Below are 27,834 nucleotides of genomic sequence, written 5' to 3' on the forward strand. Positions count from 1 at the left end.
TATACCAGAGGGAAACAAAGCCAGTGGCTTCCAAGACACTTAGGATAGGTCCCTGGAACACATCTAAGACCCTCTGGAGAATTTCTATGTCTTTTCCTTTCCTAATGTTCTGAACACAGGCAATCCTAATGCCACTGAGCCCAGCAGTGCAGGCCTGATTGGTGGTAATGGGAGGGACACCAGAAGCACATTCAAGTGGCTGGGGTTGGGGTAGGAAGTACATGTAGTTTCGGGGTCACATGCAGCAGTGAGGGTCAGGGAATGCAATTTCAGAGTCACATCCAATATTGTGGGGAGAAGGAGAATACATTTCCAAGGTAACATCCAGTAGTGGGGATCACATGGTGCTCTACCACATAAACCATCTCCCCATCCACAGAGTTTGAATTTGGGATAGGAGAAAATAGCCAGTGTTACCAGCCTCCACTTAGCTATTTTTTTTTTTTTTTTTTTTTTGCTTTTTGCTTTTTGGGCCACACCCTGTGACGCTCAAGGGTTACTTCTGGCTATGCGCTCAGAAATCGCTCCTGGCTCGGGAGACTATATGGGAAGTCTGGGGAATTGATCCAAGGTCCGTCAGGTGTTGACCGCGTGCAAAGCAAATGCCTTACCACTATGCTATCGCTCTGGCCCCGCCAACTTCGCTTTTTTCTATCTAAGAAAACTGCCCTTGGGACTAGAGCAATAAGCACAGCATGTAGGGCATTTGCCTTGCATGCTGCCAGCCTAGGTTCAATCCCTGGCATCCCATATGGTCCCCCAAGCCTGCTAGTAATTTCTGAGTGCAGTCAGGAGTAAGCTCTGAGCACCATTGGATATGACCCCCCCCAAAAAAAAAAAACAATAAAAAAATTTTTTTAAATGCCCTTACCTCTTCAGAACCATTAAGGATCTAAAAGGGAAGAAATCCCACTTGAATCAACATACTCACAAATCTTATGTATTTACCAACCACACATTATTATCCACGTTAAAGAAATACACCAACATACCATACCACATAGAACTTAAGGGCAGTATTTTAAAATTACATGAATTTCCATAAATCTAAACTTATTCTGATTTTCAATTATGAAAAAACGATTGGTTATCGGTGGGAAGGTGGCAAGTGAAGAAGGCCAAAGTCTAACGCTTCCCAAGCATGGGAGCAACACCCCTTACCATTCACAATGTCACCTTCTTGTAAGGGTCGTCTGTCTGGGATTCCATGGCAGATAACTTCATTCACTGAAGTGCAACAAGACTTCGGGAAATTATAGTAATTCAGGGGAGAAGGATAGCAATTTCGTGCAATGCACGCCTACAAGAAATTAAAAAACAGAAAAGCCTAAATGTGAAAGAAAATATACTTAACGATTTTTAAAATTTGAAAACTGTGGAAAAATACTTTATTGATGCTTATATGAAGAACATATATATGGTTTGTTTTGTTTTTTTTTTGTTTGTTTGTTTTTGGGCCACGCCCATTTGATGCCCAGGGGTTACTCCTGGCTATGTGCTCAGAAGTTGCTCCTGGCTTGGGGGGACCATATGGGACGCCAGGGGATAGAACAGCGGTCCATCCTACAGCGCTTGCAAGGCAGACACCTAACCTCTAGCGCCATCTTCCCAGCCCCTTATTTTTTTTTTTTTTTTTTTTTTTACTTATAAACTTGTATTTGGGAGGAGTGGTGCAGGAGGGCATGGTAGGGAAATAAACCTAGAGCTTTATACAGGCAAAGTAAGCAGTACTCTTTCTCCTGGCTACACCCCTGAATTAACATGTTATTTAGGGGCTGAAGCATTAGTTCAGTAGCTAGGCCACTTGTCTTGGACATAGCCAATCGAGGTTCAATCCTGTCCCCAGATGGTTCCCCCCAAAGCCTGCCAGGAATGATTCCTGAGTGCACAACCATGAATAAGCCCTGAGCACCTTAAGCAGGATGGTGTTAAGAAAAAGACTTGTTAACTTAGAAATACTAAAATATGGCCCGGAGAGATAGCACAGCGGCCTTTGCCTTGCAAGGAGCCGATCCAGGACCGAAGGTGGCTGGTTCGAATCCCGGTGTCCCATAGGGTCCCCCGTGCCTGCCAGGAGCTATTTCTGAGCAGACAGCCAGGAGTAACCCCTGAGCACCGCCGGGTGTGGCCCAAAAACCGAAAAAAAAAAAAAAACTAAAATATGTCTAGACCTGTGGTCAGCAACCTTATTTTTTTAACTGAGCCAAATCTCACCAAAACCACGATTGAAATTTATTTTGAGAGCCACACAGGGCGCGCACTGACAGAGGCTAGGAGCAGAATTCTGACTCCTGGAGCGGCCGCCGGCCGCCCAGCATACAGAAGAGTCAAATTAAAAGTGTAAAGAGCCACATGTGACTCGAGAGCCACAGGTTGCCGACCACTAGTCTAGACAATACACTGGCTTCCGCCAAGCATTTAGATTCTATGGCTGGGTAGATGTTCCAAGGGCTGGAACACATGTCATGCATGTAGGAGTCCAAGGCTCAATTCCAGGTACTGCATGAATCAAGATCATCACCAGAGGGCAGAGAGATAGCATGGAGGTAAGGCATTTGACTTGCATGCAGAAGGACTGTGGTTCGAACTCCAGCATCCCATATGGTCCCCTGAGCCTGCCAGGAGCGATTTCTGAGCATAGAGCCAGGAGTAGCTCCTGAGCGCTGCTAGGTGTGACCCAAAAATCCAAAACCAAAAAAAAAATCATCACCAAATTTTGGCAAAAAAAACATAAACAAAATAGACTGTCCAAACCAGAATTTACTTTTCCATTGCTATCCTTACTGGTAGCAAGATAAAAGCAAATTTAAGCTTACAAATAAAAATGTTACTATATAAAGATCCTTAATTTAGAATGAATTACTCCCGAGGCCAGAAAGACAGCTCAACAGGCTATATATACTTTACATTTAAGAGGCTTGGGTTCATGGTTCCCAGTACAGTATAAAAGCAAGCCCTGACCCAGTCAAAATGGAAGTAATACCAGGTAGCCAAGAAACAAACAAAAAGAATTAAGTTTAATTATTCATCATAGGGAAAAAAAGTTTTCTTTTTTTGGGTTTTGGGCCACACTCAATAGTTCTTAGGGCTTACTGCTAATTCTGGGCTCAAGGATACTCCTATGATGCTTTTGGGGACTATATGTGGTGTCAAACCCAAATTGACAAAAAGCAAGGCAAGGCCTCTCCCTACCTGTGTACTATCTTTCCAGCCCCCTCAAAAAAATTCTTTTAATATTAAAGTAGACAATTTTTCCTTGGAGAAGCCCATGTTCTATTTTCTTTGGGGGGGGGGGGGGAACTTAAGGGGTAGAGAGGAGTTGCATCCAGCAGTGCTCAGGACTTACTCCTGGCTCTGTGCTCAGCAATCACTCCTAGTAGGACTTAGGGGTCCATAGGAATGTCCAGGATCAAACTTGGGTTGATTTTAATCACTATACTAAATCATTCCAGCCCTGAACTGTGAATTTTTTAATGAAGTAAGCAAGTATCTGCAGAGATATTTCAACCTGAAAATATCTGTTTTCATCTGAAACAAAGAAACCTTTAGAGACAAATTATCTGGTTTTCTATAATAAGTATTAACACATATTGATATTTTTGTAAAACTACAATATTTCTACATGATTTGTTTCTAAACTGCCACTCTCTATGAACTAAGCTTTCTTTCTTTTTTTTTTTGGTTTTTGGGTCACACCCAGCGGTGCTCAGGGGTTACTCCTGGCTGTCTGCTCAGAAATAGCTCCTGGCAGGCACGGGGGACCCTATGGGACACCGGGATTCAAACCAACCACCTTTGGTCCTGGATCGGCTGCTTGCAAGGCAAACGCTGCTGAGCTATCTCTCTGGGCCCAGCTTTCTTTCTTTAATGAAGGTTGTATCCAGCTGTGTTTGGATTCATACAGGCTCAGAGATCAAACTCATGACCTCACTGGGGCCAGAAATACAGTACAGTGTAAGGAGTTTGCCTTGCACAGTCAACCCAGGTTCAAGCCCAGCATCCCATATGGTAACCCAAGTACCACCAAGGTGATCCGTGAGCACAGAGCTCAGAGCACAAAGCCCTGAGCATTGCTAGGTGTGGCCCTAAAGAAACAAGTCAAAAACAAAAAGTAACCTCAGGAGCCAGATCAACACACACAACAGGTAGTGTTTGCCTCTTGGAGTTGTTGAGGAGAATGAGCAAAGAACACAGTGTACAGGAGTGCACAGGAAACTACCAAAATTGTATTAGTCTACACTGTATATTTATAAAACATAAAACACCACCAAACTGGGATCTTTTTCATCTGAATTCTATAAGCATTTTTGTTTGTTTTTATTTGAGGACTCACCCAGCAATACTCAGAGATTATCCCTGGCTTTGCACTCAGAAATAATTCCTGACAGGGCTTTGGGGAATATGTGAGATGATGGGGATCAACCTCAGGCCAGCTGCGTGCAAGGCAAACACCTATCACCTGTATTACTGCTCCAGCCTCTGAATTTCACAAACATCCTAACAGCTCAAAATAAAATGTCCTATTTCCTTTCAAAATCTTGTCAGAACTGGAAAATATAGTCAATTAGTACTTGTTTTATAAGCGGATAACCTGAATTTGATCCCCAGTCTCCCATTTCCCCGAGTCCTTCCACGAGCAAGCCCTGAGTACAGTCAAGTATGTGATCAAAAATAAAACAATGATTTTAAAAAAAAAGTTGTTCTAGGGGGCCTGAGTGAGAGCATAAAGCATTTTGCCTTCATGCAACCAACCTGTGTTCAATCCCCAGTATCCCAAATGGTCCCCTGCCAGGAATAATTTCTGAGCCACTGCCCAGTTGGGGTCTGCCCCCCCCCCAAAAAAAGTTGACGGAGGCCAGGGATATGACTCAGTGATAGATAGGATATGCCCCACACATGGAGAAAAGGATTCAATATTACCAAAAAAGGAGAAAAGAGAAAAGAAAATGATGAGCTATTCCAATATAGAATATTAACACTGGGCCATAATGACAACTGGTGTCTTTAAAACACTAATTTATGGGTCTCATTTTAATTTTTTTTTTTTTTTTTGGTTTTTGGGGTCACACCCGGCAGCATTCAGGGGTTACTTCTGGCTCTGTGTTCAGAAATCACTCCTGACAAGCAGGGGGGGTGGGGGGGCCATATAGGATATCAGAACTGGAATCACTGTACATCCTGAATCGGTTGTGTGCAAGGCAAACACCCTACCACTGTGTTACCTCTCCAGCCCTCAGTTTAATTTTCTATATGATCTAAACTATTGGCTATTGCTCTTCTTTGCAAAAAAAAAAAAAAATCTATTTGTATGCATTCATCATCTACTACGGAGTTTATGGTATCTATCTGACGGATGGGCCACAGCAAGCTATGTGCCTTAACCCCAGTACTATCTTATTTTGGCTCCAAAAACAAGTAAATTGAAGAATGTTATCAGAGTTAAGCTAAAAACTCTTCATAATATGTGAAATTTCAGAAATAAGGTATTTCTGAATACACTACAGATATTTAAAACTGAGAATTATATGTATTTTTTGTATTTCAAAGTAAAGAAGTTTGCTTTTAACTTAGCTTCACCTATTTACCTTAGGCATTCAGCACTTAAGATAACTTAATTTTCAGAAATCTAAATCAGTGTTTCTCAGTCTCTTTTTCTGACCACGGCCTCTGTTTACCTCATTTTCTTCCTGTGGTTCGCCAGCCTGACCCTCTTAAACCGTGGCCTCATTTTTGTGATTTTTATCTGTGTGTTCCCCCACCCCACCCCAGAATATCCTGGGGAGCTCAAATGAGAAATGCTGGTCTAACCATTAGATGATTTCTTTAAAACATAAAGGTAAAGTTCTTACTAAGTGCACAGCATGATCTAGTTCTTCAGTAGTGATTCCAGGTTTAATCATCCCAGCAGCAATGTCCAGGACTTCTCTAGCAAGCTGTGGAAGAAAAGCATGTGGAAAATTCCAGAAAAGAGAAAAATAGAAACCTGTACTCCCTGCACAGTCTTAAATTTTCTTGAAGGTTTATAAAATTTAATTTTGAATACCAGAGTTCATTGAGTTGAGTTTTCATTTTTAAACAATTTGCCTTTCAAACACCAATCAATAAATGTATATAAATATACAGATAAAATCAGGCCAGTGTTCCTGATAATGAGCTTAACAAATCTCTATGTAAGCACTAAGTGACATAAGCAAAGTGACTATGGTAGAGTTTGCCTGTTCTTATCATGGGGTAAGGGGAGGAGGAAATGAAAAACAAGAGAAACTGTCCCCAAAGAATCACTTTAAATAGATGAGAGAAAGGCAAATTTCTCAAATTATCCAAGAAACTTTGTATCAAATCACTTGTTGAGATAAAGGTATCATTTCCCACAGAAGAACAAGACACTCCACAGCAGGAATGTACCCTTGAGTTAGCTTTGAATAAACCTTCCACTCTGCCTTTTGGTGACCAGAAAATAAAGTAACCACCCAGTTCTTTAAAATAAGAGAAATGAGGTAAGAGAAATAGACTACTAAATACAGATCACAGCTATAATTGTTTCAGATTATTTTCTAACCAGAAAATAACTTAAGAGTTACAAATTTACAATAGTTGAGTAAAAAGTCAATCTAGTGTAATATAGCACTTATTAACTGCTCAGACATGTCAGTCATAATCCAAGGAAGAAAGAACTCACCCTACATACAAGTCTCATCCCTTCTATATCTTCAGAGGAGAGTAATTTAATCTGAGAAGTACCTTTAAGAGCCTGTTCAGATTCAGACATTCCTGGAAAGAAAAATCAGTCAGTAAAATCAAAATAAGTGTAAGATATATTTATAAGAATAATTATCTTCCTAATTGTATAATAGTCAAGTCTCATTGTTTTTTATAGGTTAGATGAATTCCAGTTAGAAGATTTTTTCTTTTTTTGTGTGAGGTCATACCTTGTGCTTGGGGGACCATAGCACTGCCAGGGATAAACACAGGATGGCTATGTCCAAGGCAAGCCATTTACCCTCTGTACTAGCTCTCTAATCCCCCCATTCAGATTTTAAAATACAATTTCAACATGAACAGAAAATCTGCTAGAAAAAACTGAAAGAAAAAAAATTTATTTTTTATGATTTTGGGGTCACACCCAGCAGTCTTCAGGGTGTTCCTGGCTCTATGCTCAGAAATCACTCCTGGCAGGCTCGGGGAATCATCTGGGATGCTGGGATTCAAACCACCATCTTTCTGCATGCAAGGCAAATGCCCCACCTCCATTTTATCTCTCCAGCCCCTGAAAGAAGTTCAAACTGAAAGAGATTTCCAAATACAAGGGCTGGGGAAAGTTCCAAGAGCTGAGCATGGTTTTTGCATCAGAAAGCCTAGCACTGATAGTGTGCCAGCACCACAGAAATCTCCCCCTAGAGCTAGAGAAACATTACAGAGTTCAGAGGATTGCCCTGCACAAGACTGACCCAGGTTCTACTCCTAGCAACACAAATGATTGCCTAAGCAAAGTCAGAAATGGGTTCAGTGCACAAGCAACTGTGCTCCCTCGTTCCCACAAATATATACTAAGAATTAATTCTTGGGCCCAGAGAGATAGCACAGCAGCGTTTGCCTTGCAAGCAGCCGATCCAGGACCAAAGGTGGTTGGTTCGAATCCCGGTGTCCCATATGGTCCCTCGTGCCTGCCAGGAGCTATTTCTGAGCAGACAGCCAGGAGTAACCCCTGAGCAACACTGGGTGTAGCCCAAAAACCAAAAAAAAAAAAAAAAAAAAAAAGAATTAATTCTTTCAAAATCTAATAAAAATATAGCAATTTATAATCATATTTATAATATAGATAATAAAAATACCAGTGATAAAAGTGATTTTAAAGCAGGCAGGGTGCTTGCCTTGCATGTAGCCAACCCAGGTTCAATCCTAGGACCACATATGTCTCCTGAGCAACACTACAAATAATACCTGAGAACAGAGCCAGGGACAAGCCCTGAGCACAGTCAGGTGTGCTCCAAAACCAAACCAAACCAATAAACAAAAACCCACAACTTGTCTATGTACTTAAAAGAATACTGAATTGAGGAAACATAGTCAACACTGGGGAAAGGATTTGGTGTTGAAACTCAATCACAAATATCTTTGTGTGCCAGAGTGGTAGCACAGCAGGTAAGGTGCTTATCTAGCACACGGCCAACCTGGGTTCGATCCCTGGCATACCACAGGGTCCAGAGGCACCAGGAATGATTCCTAAGTGCAGAACCAGAAGTAACTCCACAGAACCACCAGGTGTGAGTCCCCTCCCTCCAGAAGATAATATCTTTGTAACTCTGTAATTCATGGTGATTCAAAAAGTAATAAGAAAAATAAGAACAAAAAATACAGAACACAGGGGACTGGAGCAACAGTACAGTTGTTAAGTCGTCTGCCTTGTACTCCAACTATCTTAGTTTAATCCTCAATCCTACAACATATGGTCTCTTGAGCCCCGCCAGGAGTAATCCATAAGTGCAAAGCCTGGAGTAAGCCCTGAACAACACTGGGTATAGAGCCCCCCTTAAAAAAATGCTAAAGGGGCCAGAGAGATAACATGCAGGTAGGGCATTTGCCTTGCATGCAGAGGACAGTGGTTTGAAACCAGGCATCCCATAGGGTCCCCCAAACCTGCCAGGAGCGATTTCTGAGTGTAGAGCCAGGAGTAACCCCTAAGTGCTGCTGGGTGTGACCCAAAAACTAAAAACCAAAAAAATGTTAAATAAAGGGCTGGAGAGATAGCACAGCGTAGGGCATTTGCCTTGCATGCAGCCAACCCAGGAGGGACCCAGTTCAATTCCCAGAATTCCATATGGTCCCCCAGCCTGCCAGGGGCAAATTTGGAGTGCAGAGCCAGGAGTAACCCCTGAGAGCCACAGAGTGTGACCCAAAAACCAATCAACCAATAAATCAATCAATAAATAAAGTTTAAAAAAGTGCTCAATAGGCCCATACTGGAGCCCTTCTCCCTGGCCTGGGGAGCGCTGGGAGGCTTGGCAGGCCCCCAGCCATCCTTGTCTTTTTCCCCTGACTCCAGGCCTTCCCTGGGTGCCAGCTCAGATGGCCAGAAGTGGGTTCAGGTGGACTCTTAGTGGTCCTCAGGCTTCCCCCCTCCCTCCGTACTCCAGCAGGGAGGTGCATGGGGAGGAGGGCTGGCAGACATCTGGCTTTCGGTTCCCTCTTTGATTTTGGAGACCAGCTCTTGCCAGGTATGGGGTTTGGGGAGGCCCCATACCGGAGTCCTTCTCCCTGGCCTGGGGAGTGCTGGGAGGCTTGGCAGGCCCCCAGCCGTCCTTGTCCTTTTCCCCTGACTCCAGGCCTTCCCTGGGTGCCAGCTCAGATGGCCAGAAGTGGGTTCAGGTGAACTCTTAGTGGTCCTCAGGCTCCCCCACTACCTCTCCCTACACTAATAGAAATGCACTTTGGGAGGAGGGCAGGCCGTTTTAGTACTGGTTTATGTTGGGACAGTCACTGGAATTTTTTTCTCCTTGTTTTCCTATTGATAGTATTGTATGCATATATTTTATATATCCATAACATCCATCTTGTATTGTGACCTTGATACTGCCCTACAAATCTCATTTCTAATATTTGACTGCCTCAGTCCCAACCCTTATTTCCCCCTATCTTCTCAGTAGGTGCAGCTCATGACATGAAGCTCACCACATAGAGTGATGAGTGCAGTTAGAGAAATAACTACATTGAAAACTATCATAACAATGTGAATGAATGAGGGAAAAAGAAAGCCTGTCTCGAGTACAGGTGGGGGTGGGGTGAGGATTAGATAGATCTACGAAATTGGTGGTGGGAATCCTGCACTGGTGAAGGGGGGTGTTCTTTACATGACTGTAATCATACAACTACAATTATATTTGTAATCACGGTGTTTAAATAAAGATAATTTATAAAAAAAATTTAAAAAAAATAAAAAACTCACCAATAATAGAAGACAGAATAAGTGAGCTGTAAGAGGAGATGCCTAACACCTTGAAGAGGTAGGAAAAGAGCCTTAAACAAACAGAACATGAAAAGAAATCCTCAAATAAGTGAACAGATGACAATAGACTCTGAGATAATTCAACAGGAATAACATCTGCATCATTGGAGTCCAGAGACCTAAGAAGAAAACCCCAAATAGTCAAGTCAAGTGTAAATGAAGCTGGCAAGGTCAGAATCCAAGATGCAGAAGTCACTGGTGAGGTAGAATCCCAGGTGTGTAGAGCACTCACAAAGAAGCATTCACCAGCCTCTTAGGGAGAGTAACTCCAAAGAATTATTTCTATGTTTTAAATCAAGAACCATTATGTTTTATGTAACAGCAAGATTAGAATCACAAGACAATGTTTCTTGTTCTGTTGATAGGTATAAAAAAAGATCTAGAAAGAATAAAATAACTTACTGGAACCATAGAACTGGAATTATAGAACTAATAAACTCCCAAATCTAGTTCAAGCCATTATCTCCTATTCTATTGTGCTAATATGGCAAACTATTACCACAATGAGCTACATGTGTGTGCGCGCGCAAGATGTAAGTGTAACGTAAGTTTTAAATGGTAGGCTTAAATGTGTCACAGTTTTGCTAAATTTACAAATCATGTGCCTATAACATCTCTAAGCTTTAATTTTCTCATTTGTAAAGTAAAATTAGTAACAGTATCTCAAAGGACTAATAATGAAGATTAAATAAAAATGAAAGCAGAATTTAGCACAGCTCAAGGCAAAGAACACTCCCTACACATTAATGACTATCTTGAACTATCAGGAAGAAAACAGACCTTTTCATAGAATAACATGAGCAGATGAGTTAACACAAAGTACCTTAAGCACAATTATGCTAAATGCGAGCCAGTAAACTATCGGCTCCTCTAAGAAACAATATTCCCCTACTTCATCTCTCTTCTTTATTGACATTAAAATAATTTTATCCTGAAAAAAAAAAAGTGCTCAATACAGAATAGTGAAAGTGTACATCTTCTATAGAATCCTATCTCATCTATCTTTGCCTCCAATATAACACTACAGGAATTTAATCAAAATCTAACATTTTCCTAAGTTAATCAAGTTCTCTCTTGAGCAAGGAAAAGGCAGAACAAGAGAACAAGGAAAAGGCAGCTCAACTCAATAGATTAACCACATGAAGCTGCTACTATCCAAACACCTGACATATAGAAACAATTATATCAGTCTCTGACTAAATGTACAAGGCCCGAGGGAAGTTACTTGTGTTCCACTGTACTGCAAATCACCTGCCACCTTTGGGAAACACCAGACAATGTAAGAGATGAGTGATTCCAGGAAGAATGTATACTTGTGTGGTCCATGTCACCACAATAAAAGCAATTGTCAGTGCCACTACCCCAAACCCCAGCACCACCCAACCCTTCCTCTTGTTATCCATAAGTAGAGTTGTCCACAGACATTCATCTGAAACCTAAAACTCACTATGATTTGAATAGGTACTACTAAATACAAGAGGTCATATTAAATCAAAAGAAGTCCTTTTTGTTTGTTTTTGGGTCACACCCAGCAGTGCTCATCAGGGGTTTCTCCTGGCTCTATGTTCAGAAATCGCCCCTGGCAGGCTCGGGAGACCATATGGGATGCCGGGATTTGACCACTGTCCTTCTGCATGCGGTCCTTCTGCATGCGAGGCAAACGCCTTACCTCCATGCTCTCTCTCCAGCCCCCACAAAAGAATGCCTTTACTTAGAAGTCAACATAACACCAAACACAATATGCCAAATGTCACCATTGTTGTTTGTTTTGGAACACACCTGGCAACACAGAGACATTACTCCTGGTTCTGAAACTCAGCTATATTCTGCACAGCTGTTCCAGGCAAATGTCCTATCAGTTTTACTATGGGCCAGCCCCTCAATGCCACACTTAACAGCTATTTAGGCAATGTTTTCAGAACTAAATAGATTTCTGAGAATCTTTTATTTTCTCAAAGGTCAAGGCTAGAGATACAGTACAGCAAGTAGAGTGCTGCCCTGCACACAACTGATCCAAGGTTTGATTCCCAGCATCCCATATAGTCCCCAAAGCACAGGTGCTCTCTCTCCCCTCTCTTCCCCTCTTTCTTTTCTCTCTCTCTCCCTCCCTCCTTCTCTCTCTCTTTCTCTATCCTCTTTCTCTCCTCTCTCTATTTCCCCCCACCCACCCCCAGAGTCAGGAGTAACCCCTGAGCATTGCCGAGTATGCCACCCCTCACAAACAAATATACAACGTGTGGAGTCTTTTTTGGTTTTGTTTTTTGGCCCACACCCAGTGGTGGTCAGGGTTATTCCTGGTAGGCTTGGGGGACCCAATGGGATGCCGAGGATCAAACCCAGGTCGGCAACATGCAAGGCAAATGCTCCAATCACTGTGCTATTGATCCAGACCCATGTGGCATTTCTTAAAAATGCTTAAGTTTACATGTATTAGAAATTCAGCATGTAGAGTGGCTGAGCCAGGTATTGATCCCCAGCAGCACATGTAGTCCCCCAAGCACTGCCAAAAGTGAATCCTAAGTGCAGAGCCAACAGTAACCCCTAAGCAACCCCAGGTGTGCTTCCCCAACCTCCCAATAAAAAGAAACAGCATTGAGAATCTGCTACCAAAGAACATTCCTCTGTGGGGTGGGGTGGGGTGGGGTGGCACCTCCAGGATGAGACTGAAGTCAGCTCTTAACACTCACCTAGAGGGTGGTCTGCATAGTCTGGTCTTTGAATATAACTCGGCACTGGTCTGGCTGGCATCTAAAATCATCCATTAAAATGCAATCAAATACAGAAGTAACTTTCATTATTCAAATACACTTTCAAATACAATAAAAACACTAAAAAAGGGTTCACTTAAAAATTAATAATGACAAAGCCTTACATCGTATATAAAAACAATTTATCTATTTCACGAAGGTTATGTTTAGTTTTCTCATGCTAATGCCACCTCCTTTTTAAGAATATTAAGAGTGAAGTAACCCAGGCTATGAAGTAGTTTAGTTGCATGTAGATATGCCACTGCGGTTCAAATCATTAGGCAAGTCAACAATGATAAAATAGCAAACATAATAGATACATAAAGGATTACTACATCTCTAGCCTTTATCTCTGAGAGGTTAGATTAAAAAGGCTTCCTTACACTTTTGTATTTTCCCAGAGTTCAAAATAAAGATATACTTGTTTTGTTTTGTTTCTGGACCACACCCATTGGCACTCAGGGGTCAGAAATCGCTCTTGGCTTGGGGGGGACCATATGGGACAATATGGGAGATCGAACCATGGTCCATCTTAGCTAGCGCTTGCAAGGCAGACACCTTACCTCTAGCACCACCGGTCCGGCCCCTAAAATATATTTTTTTACATGAAGAACATTAGTAAAGAAAATTTCAATATCTAAGGAAAATATTAGATTCCAAGAACACAGAGGAAAGGTTAGGAACAGTAGATAGGTCTCACTAGAATAAAACAAAAACAAAAAAGAAGGGCCAGAGATGGAATTTAGTGGGGAAAGAATTGCTTTGCATGTATGAGGTCATAGGCCCAAATTCAATATAACCAGGGGAGATAAAAACCCTGTTTGGGTTTGACCTCCAGCACAACATAAGAAATGATCCCCCAGTTCAAAGCTAGGAGTAAGCCTGAGTACCGCTATGTGTGTGAGACAAAATTAAACATCAAACAATATACACAACTAAATCACTAGGGCTCAGAACTAAACAAAAGGGGCTGCATGGTCCTCTCAAGAGTCAATGGTAGTTGGGGTGGGAGAGAGAGCCTTCCATGCACAAGGTCAGTGGTTTGAAACCTGGCATCCCATATGGTCCCCTGAGCCTGCCAGGAGAGATTTCTGAGCATAGAGCCAGGAGGAACCCCTGAGCGCTGCAGGGTGTGACCCCCCCAAAAAAGAGTCAATGGTAGTAATACCCAGACCCCCAAAGACCTCTGGGGAGGGCCCCAGAAATTAGAAATTAAATAAAACAAAACTTTTGACTTTGTTTATGATTACCAGTTGTCCCTACTACCTGGCAAATAATGTACCGTTGAATATTAAGTAATTAAAATATTAAACTTAGCTCTGATTATGCATCACAGGAATACAAATTATAATGATTATTTTTATTACAATGAGTATTTCTTGGGAAACCATTTTTAAATTTGACTTACAAGAATATTAAATTTTCATTCCTTACTCACCAGTGGATAATGTGGTCTGAGTTTACCAGTGTATCGATAGCCTGCCCAAGGATCCGTGTTAATATCACCTTCTACAGTCCAGGAAGAGACTTCCCGTTTTGCTTTTTCATCTTCTGGGAAATGAGAAATGAAAGAGGTCAAGTCACACTATCCTCTGGTAGCAACAAAGTTTGTCACTTGCTTAAAATTGCAGGCAAGGAGTGCTCACTTCAGCAGCACATATACTAAACTTTTTTTTTTTTTTTTTTTTTTTTTTTTAGTTTTTGGGCCACACCGGCGGTGCTCAGGGGTTTACTCCTGGCTGTCTGCTCAGAAATAGCTCCTGGCAGGCACGGGGGACCACATGGGACACCGGGATTCGAACCAACCACCTTTGGTCCTGGATGGGCTGCTTGCAAGGCAAATGCCACTGTGCTATCTCTCCGGGCCCACATATACTAAACTTGGAACGATACAGAGAAGATTAGCATGGCCCCTGCGCAAGGATGACACGCAAATTCGTGAAGCGTTCCATATTTAAAAAAAAACTGCAGGCAAGGTGTTCTGAAGTTCAAATTGAACCAAATTCTACCTGGACCTCTACCACTAAAGCTTCCTTGTTGTATAGATAACCTTAATTCCTCAAAGATCTCAGTAGATTGGAAAGAAAAAAAACCTAGCCACACATACACAAGTTTCTATACAATATCAGAAAGAAATAGCACAAAAATACTCCCTTCTCGTTGCTTAATGCATCCTCCCTAGCATGTCAATTTATAGGAAACCCACCTTAAAATATAAAATATGAACTTAGGTAAAACTACCCAGTGGAGAAGACAATATCCAAATTAATTCTGAGCTCTTGTTCAAATAACAGATCCTAAAGAACTGCAAATGTAATGGAAACATTTTTCACGAAAGGTATAGAGTATAATAGTATAGAGGTAAGATAGAGGTAAGGTGCTTCCCTTGCAGATAGCCAACCCACATTCAAATCCCAGTACTGTATAGGTCCCCTGAGCACAGAGCAAAAAGTAATCACTAACAAAGAGCCAGAATAGGCTCCTAATACCGCCAAGTCCCAACTCCCTATACACCATATAAGAAAATTACTGGTCTGAAGCTTTGCATGTGGTCTACCTGGGTTCAGTCCCTAGCATTCTATACTGTCCCAAACCTGAATGCTGCCAGATATGGCTAAAAAGAAAAAAAAAAAAAAACAAGCACAAAAACATTCCCACTTTGGGCCTGAGCAGTCTGCCTTGCAAGTGGCTAGCCTAGGATGAACCGTAGTTTGATCCCCTGACATCTCATATAGTCGGTCCCCCAAGCCAGGAGCAATATCTGAGAGCACAGCCAGGAGTAACCCCTGAGCATCAACGGGTGTGCCCCCCACAAAAAAAATTCACACTTGGCCTACTGGAATGGCTTTCAAGTCATTATCTCAAACTGCTTCTGATTTCATGAGCAACATTAACCTTTTTATAAGATAGAGGTAATCAAGGGAGTCGGGAAAACGAAGGGAACAAGGAAGAAAAAGTTACTGGGGGCCCGGAGAGATAGCACAGCGGCGTTTGCCTTGCAAGCAGCAGATCCAGGACCAAAGGTGGTTGGGTTTGAATCCCGGGTCACATATGGTCCCCCGTGCCTGCCAGGAGCTATTTCTGAGCAAACAGCCAGGAGTGACCCCTGAGCACCACCGGGTGTGGCCCAAAAAAAACAAAAAAACAAAACAAAGTTACTCAAAATTCAGTAAGAATCAATTTAGGAAACAAACTCAACACACACACCCACCCACACACACCCTCCCTCCCTACTCAACACACACACCACACACATACACACACACACACACACACACACACACACACCACACACACACACACACACCCTCACTCCCTCCTTACCTGGTTAAGTTTTACTTACACACACACACACACCCTCACTCCCTCCCTACACACACACACACACACACACACTCCATCCCTACCTGGTTAAGTTATTAAAGCATATTTACTAAAACATCTGGACCAATCACTTTTCAAATCGCATAATCTCTCCAACATCACTGTCAAACTATCAAATAATTTTATTTGAAAGTCCTATTTCAAATAGTTTTAGAGGTGTATGGGAAAATAAACACCTCCGTTATACAAGGTATTTAACATACAAAACAAAGAATAGGTGAAATCCTGATCAAGTTAAGCTAGAGAACAATGGTTTTGTGATGGTTATGGTGAGCAGAGGTATAAAACCGAAGCAATAAAAGCTGAGTTCTGGGAATGTAATGTATAGCATGGTGATCAAGATAACAAGAGTAGGATTTCCTTATTCTACAGAAGAGAAGTTGCAGGTGCTGTCAGTCTGGAGTTGAAAGAATGCAAGAAAACTATGTCTCTGTTCATCTTCCTTAGGAAAAGAATACCGTTAAGAGTATTACATAGAGAGGACAGAAATAGACCATAAGCAGAGGAAAAGGAAGACTCCACTCTGCTACTGGGTGTAAAATACCTTTCTTCCCCATGCTGTCAGCACTGACGTCAACAGGAAAGCTGATTCACTCCATTCACTGCCACTAGGGAGCAAACACTGAAAATCATAGCATTTCTATAATATCCAACTTTGAAACACAAATCTGCTTCAGCTAAGTGCTTTCTGTCTGAAATAGGAATCTCAAGAAAAATTTTCTCCAGGAGCCGGAACAATAGCATGGGGATTAGGGCATTTGCCTTGCACACAGTTGACTCCACTGTTGACTCCGGTTATATCCCGAGGCTGAAGGAGTAATTTCTGAGCACAGAGCCAGAAGTAACCTCTAAGCACCACCAGGAGTGGCCAAAAGAAAAATAAGACATTTTTAAAATAATTCCCAGAGACAAAAGAGAGGAAGGCTGGAGGATCCAGCATCACAACATGAAGCTCACCACAAAGAGTGATGAGTGCAGTTAGCGAAATAACTACATTGAGAACTATCATAACAATGTGAATGAATGAGGGAAGTAGAAAGCCTGTCTAGGCTGGGTGGGGTGAGGAGGAAGGAATGCTGCTCTGGTGAAGGGGGGTGTTCTTTACACGACTGAAACCCAACCACAATCATGTTTGTAATCAAGGTGTTTAAATAAAGATACTAATTAAAAAAATAAACCCAGAAACAAACAAAAATAATAATAATAATTTTCACCAGAAACCAAAGAAATCAGGATGTGGTTACTTTAATGCACTACTACAGAGGGAGCAGAGAAAGGCATAAACATTTCCAGGAGCTACAGATAGTGCAGAGGGTAGGTGCTTGCCCGGCATGTGACCCACCCAGGTTCAATACCCACATGTGGTGCCCAGAATGAAATGGCAGGAATGAAATCTAAGCATGGAGGCAGTAAGTTCCATGAGTTGGTCTCAAAACTAAAACAACAAGAAAATTTCAATTTCCTGCTGAATAACACGCTCAGACTTCCAGTTATTACATTTTTAAATTTAAATATTTAATAACTTAAGTTATTTTCTGACACTGGCATGTAACAAAGTTATAATAGATAAAATAAGCCAAGACAGTGAAAATACCTAAAAGCTGCCTTTCAAACATCCCAGGGGAGACTATCAGTACAGCAGAGACCAGGTCCAGAGCACCATACCCAGGGTTGTTCTAAAAGGTCTGAGAAGCTGTACCTTCTTCCCTTGTAGAAAAACACAACTGGACAGAACTAAGTCCTGCCTGGGAGGACATGTCTGGTTGTAGTTCCGACTAGCTACCTCAGAGATGGTTGCTAAGTTCCTGATGAACACCATGCATTGAACAAAGATAAAACATGGAACTGTGTGCTTAGTCCTCAGCTTTCAGCATTTTCGAGGCGAGGCAGAAATCCAAACTCACAAATCTTGAAGGAACCAGTTCTGAAGAATTGTTTAATACTTTCTTCAATTCAAATGTCAAGCATACTAGTTTGAAGGGACAGAGGAGCAAAAGAGAGTTATTATTTGGGCCAGAGAAGTGGTGCTAGAGGTAAGATGTCTGCCTTGCAAGCGCTAGCCTAGGACGAACTGCGGTTTGATCCCCAGGTGTCCCATATGGTCCCTCCAGCCAGGAGCGATTTTGGAGCACATAGCCAAGAGTAACCCCTGAGCATCAATGGGTGTGGCCCAAAAATTTAAAAAAAAAGTTATTATTTGACTCCCAAACCATTGTACAGATTTATTACAATCCCTCTAAGGATACCCATGACATTCTTCAAGGAAGTGGATCAAACACTCATGAAATTCATTTGAACAATATATACCCACAAATAGCTAAAGCAACCCTTTACGATAAAGAAGATTTGGGAGGCATCACTTTCCCCAACTTTAAATTGTATTATAAAGAAATAGTCATTAAAATAGCATGGTATTGGAATAAAGATAGATCCTCAGATCAGTAGAATAGACTTAAGTATTCAGAGCCTGTTTTCCAGACATACAATCAATTAATCTTTGATAAAGAAATGCAAAATGGAGCAAAGAAAGCCTCTTCAACAAGTGATGTTGGGACAACTGGCCAACCACATGCAAAAAAAGCAAACTCAGACCTCCATCTAACATCATGCACAAAGGTCAAGTCAAGAGACCTTGATATCAGTCCCGGAACCATAAGGTATATAGAACTCATAGGTAAAACACCCCATGACTAAAGGCATCATCAAGGAGGAAATACCATTTCAAGGAGGAAACAAGAGGAAGCAGAGGTAAACAAATGGAACTACATTGAACTGAGAAGCTTCTGCACCTCAAAGGAAATAAGTGACTAGACTAGGATACAAAGGTCACCCACACACAGAATGGGAGAAACTTCATCCAATAACCATCAGAGAATAGACTAACATCTAAGACAGGGATCTCCTGGGGGCCGCAGGAGGCAAAGTCGGGGTGATCCTTGAGTGCAAAGTCAGTAGTAAGCCTTGAACATTGGGGGGTGTGACCCAAACAACTAAAATGAAACAAAACAAAAAAAGACTCCTCTAGGGCAGGGCCACAAAATGTAAGGAGGGCTGCCACAACTTTGAGACCCCTGATCTAAAATATACAAGGTACTGACATAACTTAACAAGTAAAAAAACATCTAACCCCATCAAAAAATGGGGAGAAGAAATAAACAGATAGGGGGACGGAGAGGTGGTGTTAGAGGTAAGGCGTCTTCCTTGCAAGCTGAAGCTTAGGACAGACCTCGGATAGATCCCTTGGTGTCCCATATGGTCCCCCCGAGCCAAGGGTTATTTCTGAATGCATAGCCAGGAGTAACCCCTGAGATTCAAATGAGTGTGCCCCCCCCCCAAAAAAAATGAACAGACGTTCCCTTTCCTCAAAGAAATACAAATGGCAAAAACATGAAGAAAAAAAACATCACTAATCATCAGGGAGATGCAAATCAAAACAATGAGGTACCATCTCAGGATACAAATACACAGAACAAGAACAATCAGTGCTGGCAGGGATGTGGGGAGAAAGGAACTCTTATTCACTACTAGTGGAAATGCCGTCTAGTCCAGCCTTTCTGGAAAACAAGATGGATATTTCTCAAGAAACTGGAAATTAAGCTCTGATATGATCCAGAGACAATAGAGACGAGGGCTGGAAGAAATAATGACTCTAACAACCAAGACTAAGCCCTGAGCACAGGTGGATATGAGACCCTTTTACAAAATAAGTAAAAATGAAAATAACGGGTGAAAAGAGACTTCCCAGAGAAATAATACAGACTGACCTTATACGAGGCCAGCTCCAGTACAATAGTAAAGCTGCTCTGGCATTTGCCTTGCACATACTCAACCCGAGCTCAGTACCAGCACCCTAGATGGTCCCAGGAACATCAACAGGAGTAATCATTGAGCACAGAACCAAGAGTAAGACATAAGCACATCCTGGAACGGCACAAAAACCAAGAAAAATAAAATAAACAGAAAACTGAAATAAAACAAAAAAAAAGTGAGGCCAAAGTGGTGGAGCAAGCGGTAGGGCGTTTGTCTTGCACACGTTGACCTAGAACAGACTGAAGTTCGATCCTCCAGAGTCCCATATGGTCCCCCAAGCCCAGAGGGATTTCTGAGCTTGATAGCCAGGAGTAATCCCTGAGCGGCATTGGGTGTGGCCCAAATTCCTCCCACCCACCCCCCAAAAAAGCAGAAAAAAAGTAACTTGAGATGTGGCAAATTCAGTGAGAATTTGAAGTTGAGTCTGAAAATTGAACTAAATTGCTGCTCTTCTTGGTAAAAGTAAATAGATAAGGGGCGGGAGAGATAGAATGGAGGTAGGGCATTTGCTTTGCATGCAGAAGGACGGTAGTTTGAATCCTAGCATCCCATATGGTCCCCGGAGCCTGCCAGGAGCGATTTCTGAGCGTAGAGCCAGGAGTAACCCCTGAGCACTGCTGGGTGTGACCCAAAAACAAACAAAAAAAAAGTAAATGCATGAGAACTTGCTTCTTATAGATGAACAAGAAGTAGTTACATAGGGTAAAATCTACTCCAAAGGAAGATGTTGTGAACATGACTGACAAAAAGCATGAGAAAATTAGCTAACTCTGACCCAGTCTTCAGAACTAATCACCATCACGTTACCATAAAGGTCAGAGTTCCATTAACAAGACTTGTTGAAGATTGAGAAAATGAGTATTTGTTAGCAAAACACTATTCTAAATTATTGTTTTTACACTGTTGTTTAGATATAACTGCAGTGCACAATTACCAGATTACTCTGGGTATAAGCATAACTTTTTTTTTTTGGACCACACCAAGTGATGCTCAGGGGTTATTCCTAGCTATGTGCTCAGAAATTGCTCCTGACTTGGGGGATCATACATATGGGGCGCCAGGGATCAAACCCAAGGTCCAGCCTGGATCAGCCGCATGCAAGGCAAATGCCCTACTGCCATACTATCGCTCTGGCCCCTTTGTTTGTTTGTTTGTTTGTTTTGGTTTTTGGATCACACCCCGCAGCACTCAGTGGTTACTCCTGCTCTATGCTCAGAAATAACTACTGGCAGGATCAGGGGACCCCATATGGGATGCCGGGATTCGAACCAATGACCTTCTACATGAAAGGCAAATGCCTTACCTCCATGCTATCTCTCCGGCCCCATAAGCATAACTTTTATATGGAGAAGGAAACCAATATATTTATTTGTGTGACTTGCTTAATAGCGAAATGGACTTTATAGCAGTTTCTGGATCTGAAGCCATATTATCTCTGAGGTGTGTCTGCAATATTATATGGAGTAAAGATTAAAACTGAAAATGAGCCACAGCAGTACAGCAGGAAGATTGCTTTCCTTGCTTGCTGCCACACAGGTTTGCTTCTCAGCATTTCATTATGGTCTCTTAACCACAGTCAGGAGTAAGCCCAGAGTTTATCACAGGGTACACACACCCCCAAATCAAAATAATATATAAACAAAAAACAGAATCATTGGAAACAAAGTGATAGTACAGTGGGGGCCTTTGCCTTATACACAGCAAAACTGAGTTCAATCCCCAGTATCTTCTATGGTCCTCCACCAGCAATGATCACTGAGCATCACTGGGTGTCTCACACACACACACACACACACACACACACACACACACACACACACACACACACACACACGAAATAATATTGAAACTGAGGGTGCCAAGAGATAGTGCAGTGGGAAGGGTGTTTGCCTTGCATGTGGCCAACGCAGTTTCAATTCCTGTCATCCTCTATAATTCCCCCAAAACTACCAGGAGTGATGCCTGAGTGCACAGCCAGTACACACACTGCTGGATGTGGTCCCCAAACAAAATAAAATATTGAAACTAGGGGGGCAGAGAGATAGCATGGAGGTAAGGCGTTTGCCTTTCATGCAGAAGGTCATTGGTTCGAATCCCGGTGTCCCATATGGTCCCCCGAGCCTGCCAGGAGCGATTTCTGAGTGTGGAGCCAGGAGTAACCCGAGCACTGCCTTTGAGCACTGACCCAAAAACAAAGACAAAAACCAAATTGAAACTGAACAAAGAAACAAAATTAAGGGGCTGAAGCAACAATTCAATGGGTAAGGAGCTTGCCTTACATGCAGCCAATCCAGATTTGATCCCTGGCATCCCTAGAACCAATAAGAGTCGGGCTCGGAGAGATAGCACAGTGGCGTTTGCCTTGCAAGAAGCAGATCCAGGACCAAAGGTGGTTGGTTCGAATCCCGGTGTCCCATATGGTCCCCCGTGCTTGCCAGGAGCTATTTCTGAGCAGACAGCCAGGAGTAACCCCTGAGCATCGCCGGGTGTGGCCCAAAAACCAAAAAAATAAAATTAAAAAAAAAAAAAAAAAAAAGAGTGATTTTTTTTTGGGGGGATGGGGGGTCATACCCAGCAGTGCTCAGGGGTTACTCCTAGCTCCATGCTCAGAAAGCACTCCTGGCAGGCTTGGGGGACATATGGGATGCCGGGATTCGAACCAATGACCTTCTGCATGAAAGGCAAACACCTTACCTCCATGCTATCTCTCCAGCCCCAAGAGTGATTCTTGAGTGCAGATCCAGGAGTAACCCCTGAACATTGCTGGATGTGGCCCCAAAACAAACAAAATCCCAGATGGTCCCCCAAGCCCACCAGGAGTGATGCCTGAGTGCAGAGCCAGGAGTAACCCCTGAGCATCGCCAGGGTACGCCCCCCCCCAAACCAAAATAAATTTAAGAATGATTGCATAAAGAAAAAAATTTTAAAGGAAATATGAGTAAAGTAAGATTTCTATATATGCAAATACTTCCAGCAAAGGAAATGCAGTATAACTCCAACAAGCTCCATAAATCCTAGCAACACCTCATGTTTGACATTACACATGGATACAAGACTCAGAAAGGTACTGCTTTACATGATGATACACCACGACTGGTGTGAACCAAACATGTGTATGTGTGCATGTATATTATATAAGATAGATCTAAGGAGATGGTACAAATAGCTAGAGAAAAAGCTCTGAATTCAGAAACCCCAGGTTCACTCCCTGGTACCATATGATCTCCAAAAACATCTCCAGGAGTGGGGTTCCTAGCAGCACTGGTATGCTATCTCCAAAAAATAAATATATAAATATATAGATTTAATTTTACTTACTTGCTTTCTTATGTAGTAACTTGTGAGTCGCCCAACTTCCTTTAAAACATTCCTAAAAGAGTAAATATAAAAATTACTGTTACGTACTTCTGAGAAATATTTTAAGGAAAATGAGTATAAAAGATACTTGAAGCATTTGCAAACACTGGACACTGTCTTTAAATATTTGGGAAACCTTAAGAAATGACACCTATTTTAAAATTCATTTCAGGGCCAGAAAGATAGCATAGTGGGGAGGGCATTTGCCTTGATGCAGACAACTAGATTCAATCCCCAGCATCCCACATTGCCCCTCAAATATGGTAGGAGTAAGCCCTGAACACCACTAGGTGTGCCCCCCCCCGCAAAAAAATAAAACAACAAAAAAGATGATTACAGAAAACAACCTAAACTTCACTTTAAATAAGCAGAGGCTTTTCTTGCAAGCCTGTGTGCTCTCATAAACGTATCATTTTCTTTCTCCCAGACATCTCCCTGATTTCTTTCAATGAAAGCATATTTTTAAATAATAACTAAAATTAAATAAGCAAGAGGTACCATAAAAGGCCAAAGCAATAGTACAGTGAGTAGGGCACTTGCCTTGCATGTAGCCAACCTATGTTCGTTGCCCTGCATCCCGAAGGTCCACCATTCTTTTTCTTTTTTGGTTTTTGGGCCACACCAGGTGATGCTCAAGGGTTACTCCTGGCTATTGCACTATTGCGCTCAGAAATCACCGCTTGCTTGGGGGACCATATGAGATGCCAGGGGATCAAACCGCGGTCCGTCCTAGACTAGCGCGAGCAAGGCAAACTGCTTTACACCGTGAACCACCACTCCAGCCCCATGGTCCACCATTCTTACCTGAAATGATTTCTGAGCGTAGAGCCAGGAATAAGCCCTAAACACAGCTGCATGTAATCCAAAAATCAAATTAAAAAAAAAAAAAAAAAAGAGGGGCCAGAGAGATAGCTCAGCAGTAGGGCGTTTGCCTTGCATGCAGAGGATCCAGGACGGATGATGATTCGAATCCCGGCACCCCATATGGTCCCCCAAGCCTGCCAGGAGCGATTTTTTTTTTTTAAATATGGAACACTTCACAAATTTGCGTGTCATCCTTGCGCAGGGGCCATGCTAATCTCTGTATCGTTCCAATTTTAGTATATGTGCTGCCAAAGCGAGCACCCCGGAGTGATTTCTGAGCACAGAGCCAGGAGTAACTGCTGAGTGCTGCCAGGTGTGACACACACACACACAAAAAAAAAAAAAAAAAAAAAAAAAAAGAAAGAAAGAAAAGAAAAGAAAAGAAAAAAGAAAAAATGAGGAGGGTTAAGGCACTTGACTTGACTTGTACACAGCTGTCCCAAGTCTGACCCAAGGCATCATTTATCACCAAGCCAGAGCACTAACCTCACTGAGGAGTATGGCTCAAAAAATAAAATATTTTAAAGTATAAGTAAATAAATAAGCAAGAAGCATTAGCCTACATTTTGTCATACTACATTTAGTCATACTCGCCTACCATTAGCTCTTTTTTGGGGGGAGAGAGGTTGGGACACACTCAGTGACACTTATGGCCTACTTCAAGCTCTGTGCTCAGGAATCACTCCTGGAGCTCCAGGGACCACAGAATTTCAGAGATCAAATCCAGATCAGCCACATGTAAGACAAGCATCCAGCCCTATAGATGGATGATCTTTTAAATAGCCATTGAATTCAGTTTTATGATTAGATGAAATTACAAAAAATGAGGACTATACAGATATTAGAGTTCGTAGAGAGTTTACCCTGAACAGTCCATGTTCAATACACAGCATCCCATATGATCCCTTGAGCAACAGGAATAATTTCTGAGTGCAGAATCAGGAGTAACCTCTGAACATCAATGGCCCAAAAACAAACAAACAAACAAAAATGACAGCAAATATCTCAAAACAAATAAAAATGAAAAAAAATCTACCCCAAAAGTAGAAGAATTAAAAGATTTGTTAGTTTGTTTTCAAGCCATACCAGGTGAAGCTCAGCAAATCCGGTAGTATGACAGAGACACCTGGGAAAGGCTTCCTACTTTCAAGTGTTCTAGAAAGGCATTGTAATTTTGTTCTGTTTGTTCCCAAAGATAAGCTGGCCAGTGAGCCAATGTAGGCACCAGAAAATGAGACACAGAAGACAGGCCCTTCATAGTGCAGAAAATTATGGTGATAAAACCGACCCTAGACTATTCGTTTTGTGTGTGTAGTTTTTGGGTCACACCTGGCAGTGCTCAGGGGTTATTCCTGGCTCCATGTGCAGAAATTGCTCCTGGCAGGCACAGGGGACCATATGGGATGGGATGCAGGGATTAGAACCAATAACCTTCTGCATGAAAGGCAAACGCCTTACCTCCATGCTATCTCTCTGGCCCCCTAAAATATTTTTTTAATATTTTATTTAACTATTTACTTTTGGCTTTTGGGCCACACTTGGCTGTGCTCAGGTAAGGTTACTCCTGGCTCTGTGCTCAGAAATCGCTCCTGGCAGGCTCAGGGGACCGTATGGGATGCCAGAAATTGAACCCAGGTCTGTCTTGGGTTGGCCACATGCAAGGCAAACGCCCAATCGCTGTGCTACTGCTCCAGCCCCAGTAGAATGTATATATATTTTTGTTTTGGGTCCACACCCTGTGACTCTCAGGGGTTACTCCTGGCTATGTGCTCAGAAATCGCTCCTGGCTTGGGGACATATGGGATGCCAGAGGATCCAACCGTGGTCTGCCCTAGGCTAGAACGCTTGAGCCACTGGTCTGACCCCTGTGTGTGTGTGTGTGTGTGTGTGTGTGTGTGTGTGTGTGTGTGTGTGTGTGTGTGTGTGTGTGTGTGTGTGTGTGTGTATACATATTTTTTTTTAATTTACCTGTAGGGTAATTTAAATCGACCCTGAATGTGGCCAATCTGGGTTTAACGCCTTGCATTCTATAGGGTCCCCAGAGTTCCACCAAGAATGATCCCCGAGCACAGAGCCAAGAATAAGTGAGCCCTAATGGGGCTGGAGAGATGGCATGGAGGCAAGGTGTTACCTTGCATGCAGAAGGACCGTGGTTCAAATCGCAGCATCCCAGGATGCTGATGGTCCCCTGGGCGCTGCCAGGAACGATTTCTGAGCGTAGCAGACTTAGCGTGTGGCGTGATCCCGATGCTATTTTTAGTGTGCGACTATTTCCGAAGGCCACGCACAAGGTCCATGACCAGATGTTATCTAAAATGAAAATCTATGCCGCAAAGCGAGGATCTCGTACGATCTTCTAGGCCTTACAGTGGTCCTCAAGCTATGGCCCGCGGGCCACATATTGTATTTGTATCTGTTTTGTTTCTTCATTGCAAAGTAAGATCTATGCAGTGTGCATAAGAATTGGTTCCTAAGTTTTGTTTATACTAGAGTCAGACCCTCCGATGGTCTGAGGGACAGTGACCTGGCCCCCTGTTGAAAAAGTTTGAGGACCCCTGAAGGCCTTTACGTTTCTTTAACGGATCTGTTCCCCTGATTTACATTCAAGAAACTTCTTTGCATTCATCGCCTTCTATACGTTCGGATTCTAGATTCCACTCTGGTTTTGAACGCTTGCTTTTGTTTGGGGTGCGCTCCGGGCGGGCTGGGGGGAACCCAGGAGGGCCGGCCCGGGCTGGACCCCGCCCAGAAAGGCCCCGAGGCAACTCCCCGCCCGCCCGCGGTCCTCCGGGCACCCTTCCGTCCGTCCTCGCGCACGCTGCCAAGTGCTCCGCCAGTGACGGTCGGTTCGGTCCCCGGAGCGAGCAAGAGTGCGGGCTCCGGACGGGCGCCTCACGCACTTGCAGGACCGAGGCGAGGCGAGGCGAGGCGAGGCGAGGCGAGGCGGGGCGGGGCGGGCCGGGACAGAGCCGGACGGAGCCCGGGGCTCGCGCTGGGCTCCCGCGAGGAGGGCGGCCCGTCCCGCGACTCGACTCCCCCGGCGGCGCCCTCCGCGGGGCCCCAGGCCGGGGTCGTCCGAGCGGGCCCGCGGCCGCACCAGGCCCGGAGGGGCGGCCGGACCGACCCGGCTCCTCGGCTCCCGGAGCCCCGCGCCGCCCCCGGGAAGCCCGCCGCGCGCGCGAGCGGGCCCGGACGACCCCGCAGGGCCGCGCCCGCACGGACGGGAGCGAGCGACCCAGCGAGCGACCGAGCGACCGCGCGCCCGCCCGGCGCCGGAGACGCGGCCGGGGAGCGGGGCGCGGGGCGCGGGGCGGGGGCGGGGGCGCCGACCTGAGAGCAGAAGTAGGAGCCCTGGATGCCCAGCTTGAGGCAGGTGGGGCACTGCAGCTTGGCCTCGCGGCTGCAGCCGTCCGTCTCGCACACCCGCGTCTCCACGGCCGCCATGCTGCCTGGCTGGGCGGGGCTGCCTGGGGAGAACGGGCGGAGCCTAAGGAGAAGACCTAGGGGCGGGGCCTAACGGGGGACGCCGGGGATTGGCCTGCGCGGAGGGGGCGGGGCCCAGTCGGGGAGGCGGGGCTGCCTGGGGAGAAGGGGCGGGGCCCACGAAGAAGAAGACCGAGGGGCGGGGCCTACCCGAGGCGAGCGGGCCCTAACGAAGGAGACCGGAGA

General features: G+C 43.7%; 1 protein-coding gene and 2 non-coding genes across 4 annotated transcripts in view; 1 reads left to right on the forward strand and 2 right to left on the reverse strand.

The window, feature by feature from the left end:
• METAP1 (methionyl aminopeptidase 1) overlaps window positions 1-27,619 on the reverse strand; it is a 38,159-nt gene extending 10,540 nt beyond the window's left edge. Inside the window, exons 1-7 of one of the 2 annotated variants that reach the window (XM_049785289.1) lie at window positions 27,496-27,619; window positions 23,263-23,314; window positions 14,189-14,298; window positions 12,691-12,751; window positions 6,680-6,771; window positions 5,850-5,933; window positions 1,162-1,300 (exon numbers count right to left, since the gene is read on the reverse strand). In XM_049785289.1, coding sequence (XP_049641246.1) covers window positions 1,162-1,300; window positions 5,850-5,933; window positions 6,680-6,771; window positions 12,691-12,751; window positions 14,189-14,298; window positions 23,263-23,314; window positions 27,496-27,609 — 652 coding nt within the window. In that variant the 5' untranslated portion in view covers window positions 27,610-27,619. Of the gene's footprint in view, window positions 1-1,161; window positions 1,301-5,849; window positions 5,934-6,679; window positions 6,772-12,690; window positions 12,752-14,188; window positions 14,302-23,262; window positions 23,315-27,495 lie in introns of both variants that reach the window. The other variant, XM_049785288.1, reaches the window with a different exon arrangement.
• Window positions 14,600-14,708, forward strand: LOC126026703 (U6 spliceosomal RNA). Its single transcript, XR_007501925.1, has one exon. It is a non-coding gene; the product is annotated as a U6 spliceosomal RNA (small nuclear RNA).
• LOC126026732 (U6 spliceosomal RNA) lies at window positions 24,323-24,426 on the reverse strand. Its single transcript, XR_007501953.1, has one exon. It is a non-coding gene; the product is annotated as a U6 spliceosomal RNA (small nuclear RNA).
• Window positions 27,620-27,834: the final 215 nt, after the last annotated feature.

Source organism: Suncus etruscus, chromosome 13, assembly GCF_024139225.1.
Source record: "Suncus etruscus isolate mSunEtr1 chromosome 13, mSunEtr1.pri.cur, whole genome shotgun sequence".
NCBI classification, from domain to species: domain Eukaryota; kingdom Metazoa; phylum Chordata; class Mammalia; order Eulipotyphla; family Soricidae; genus Suncus; species Suncus etruscus.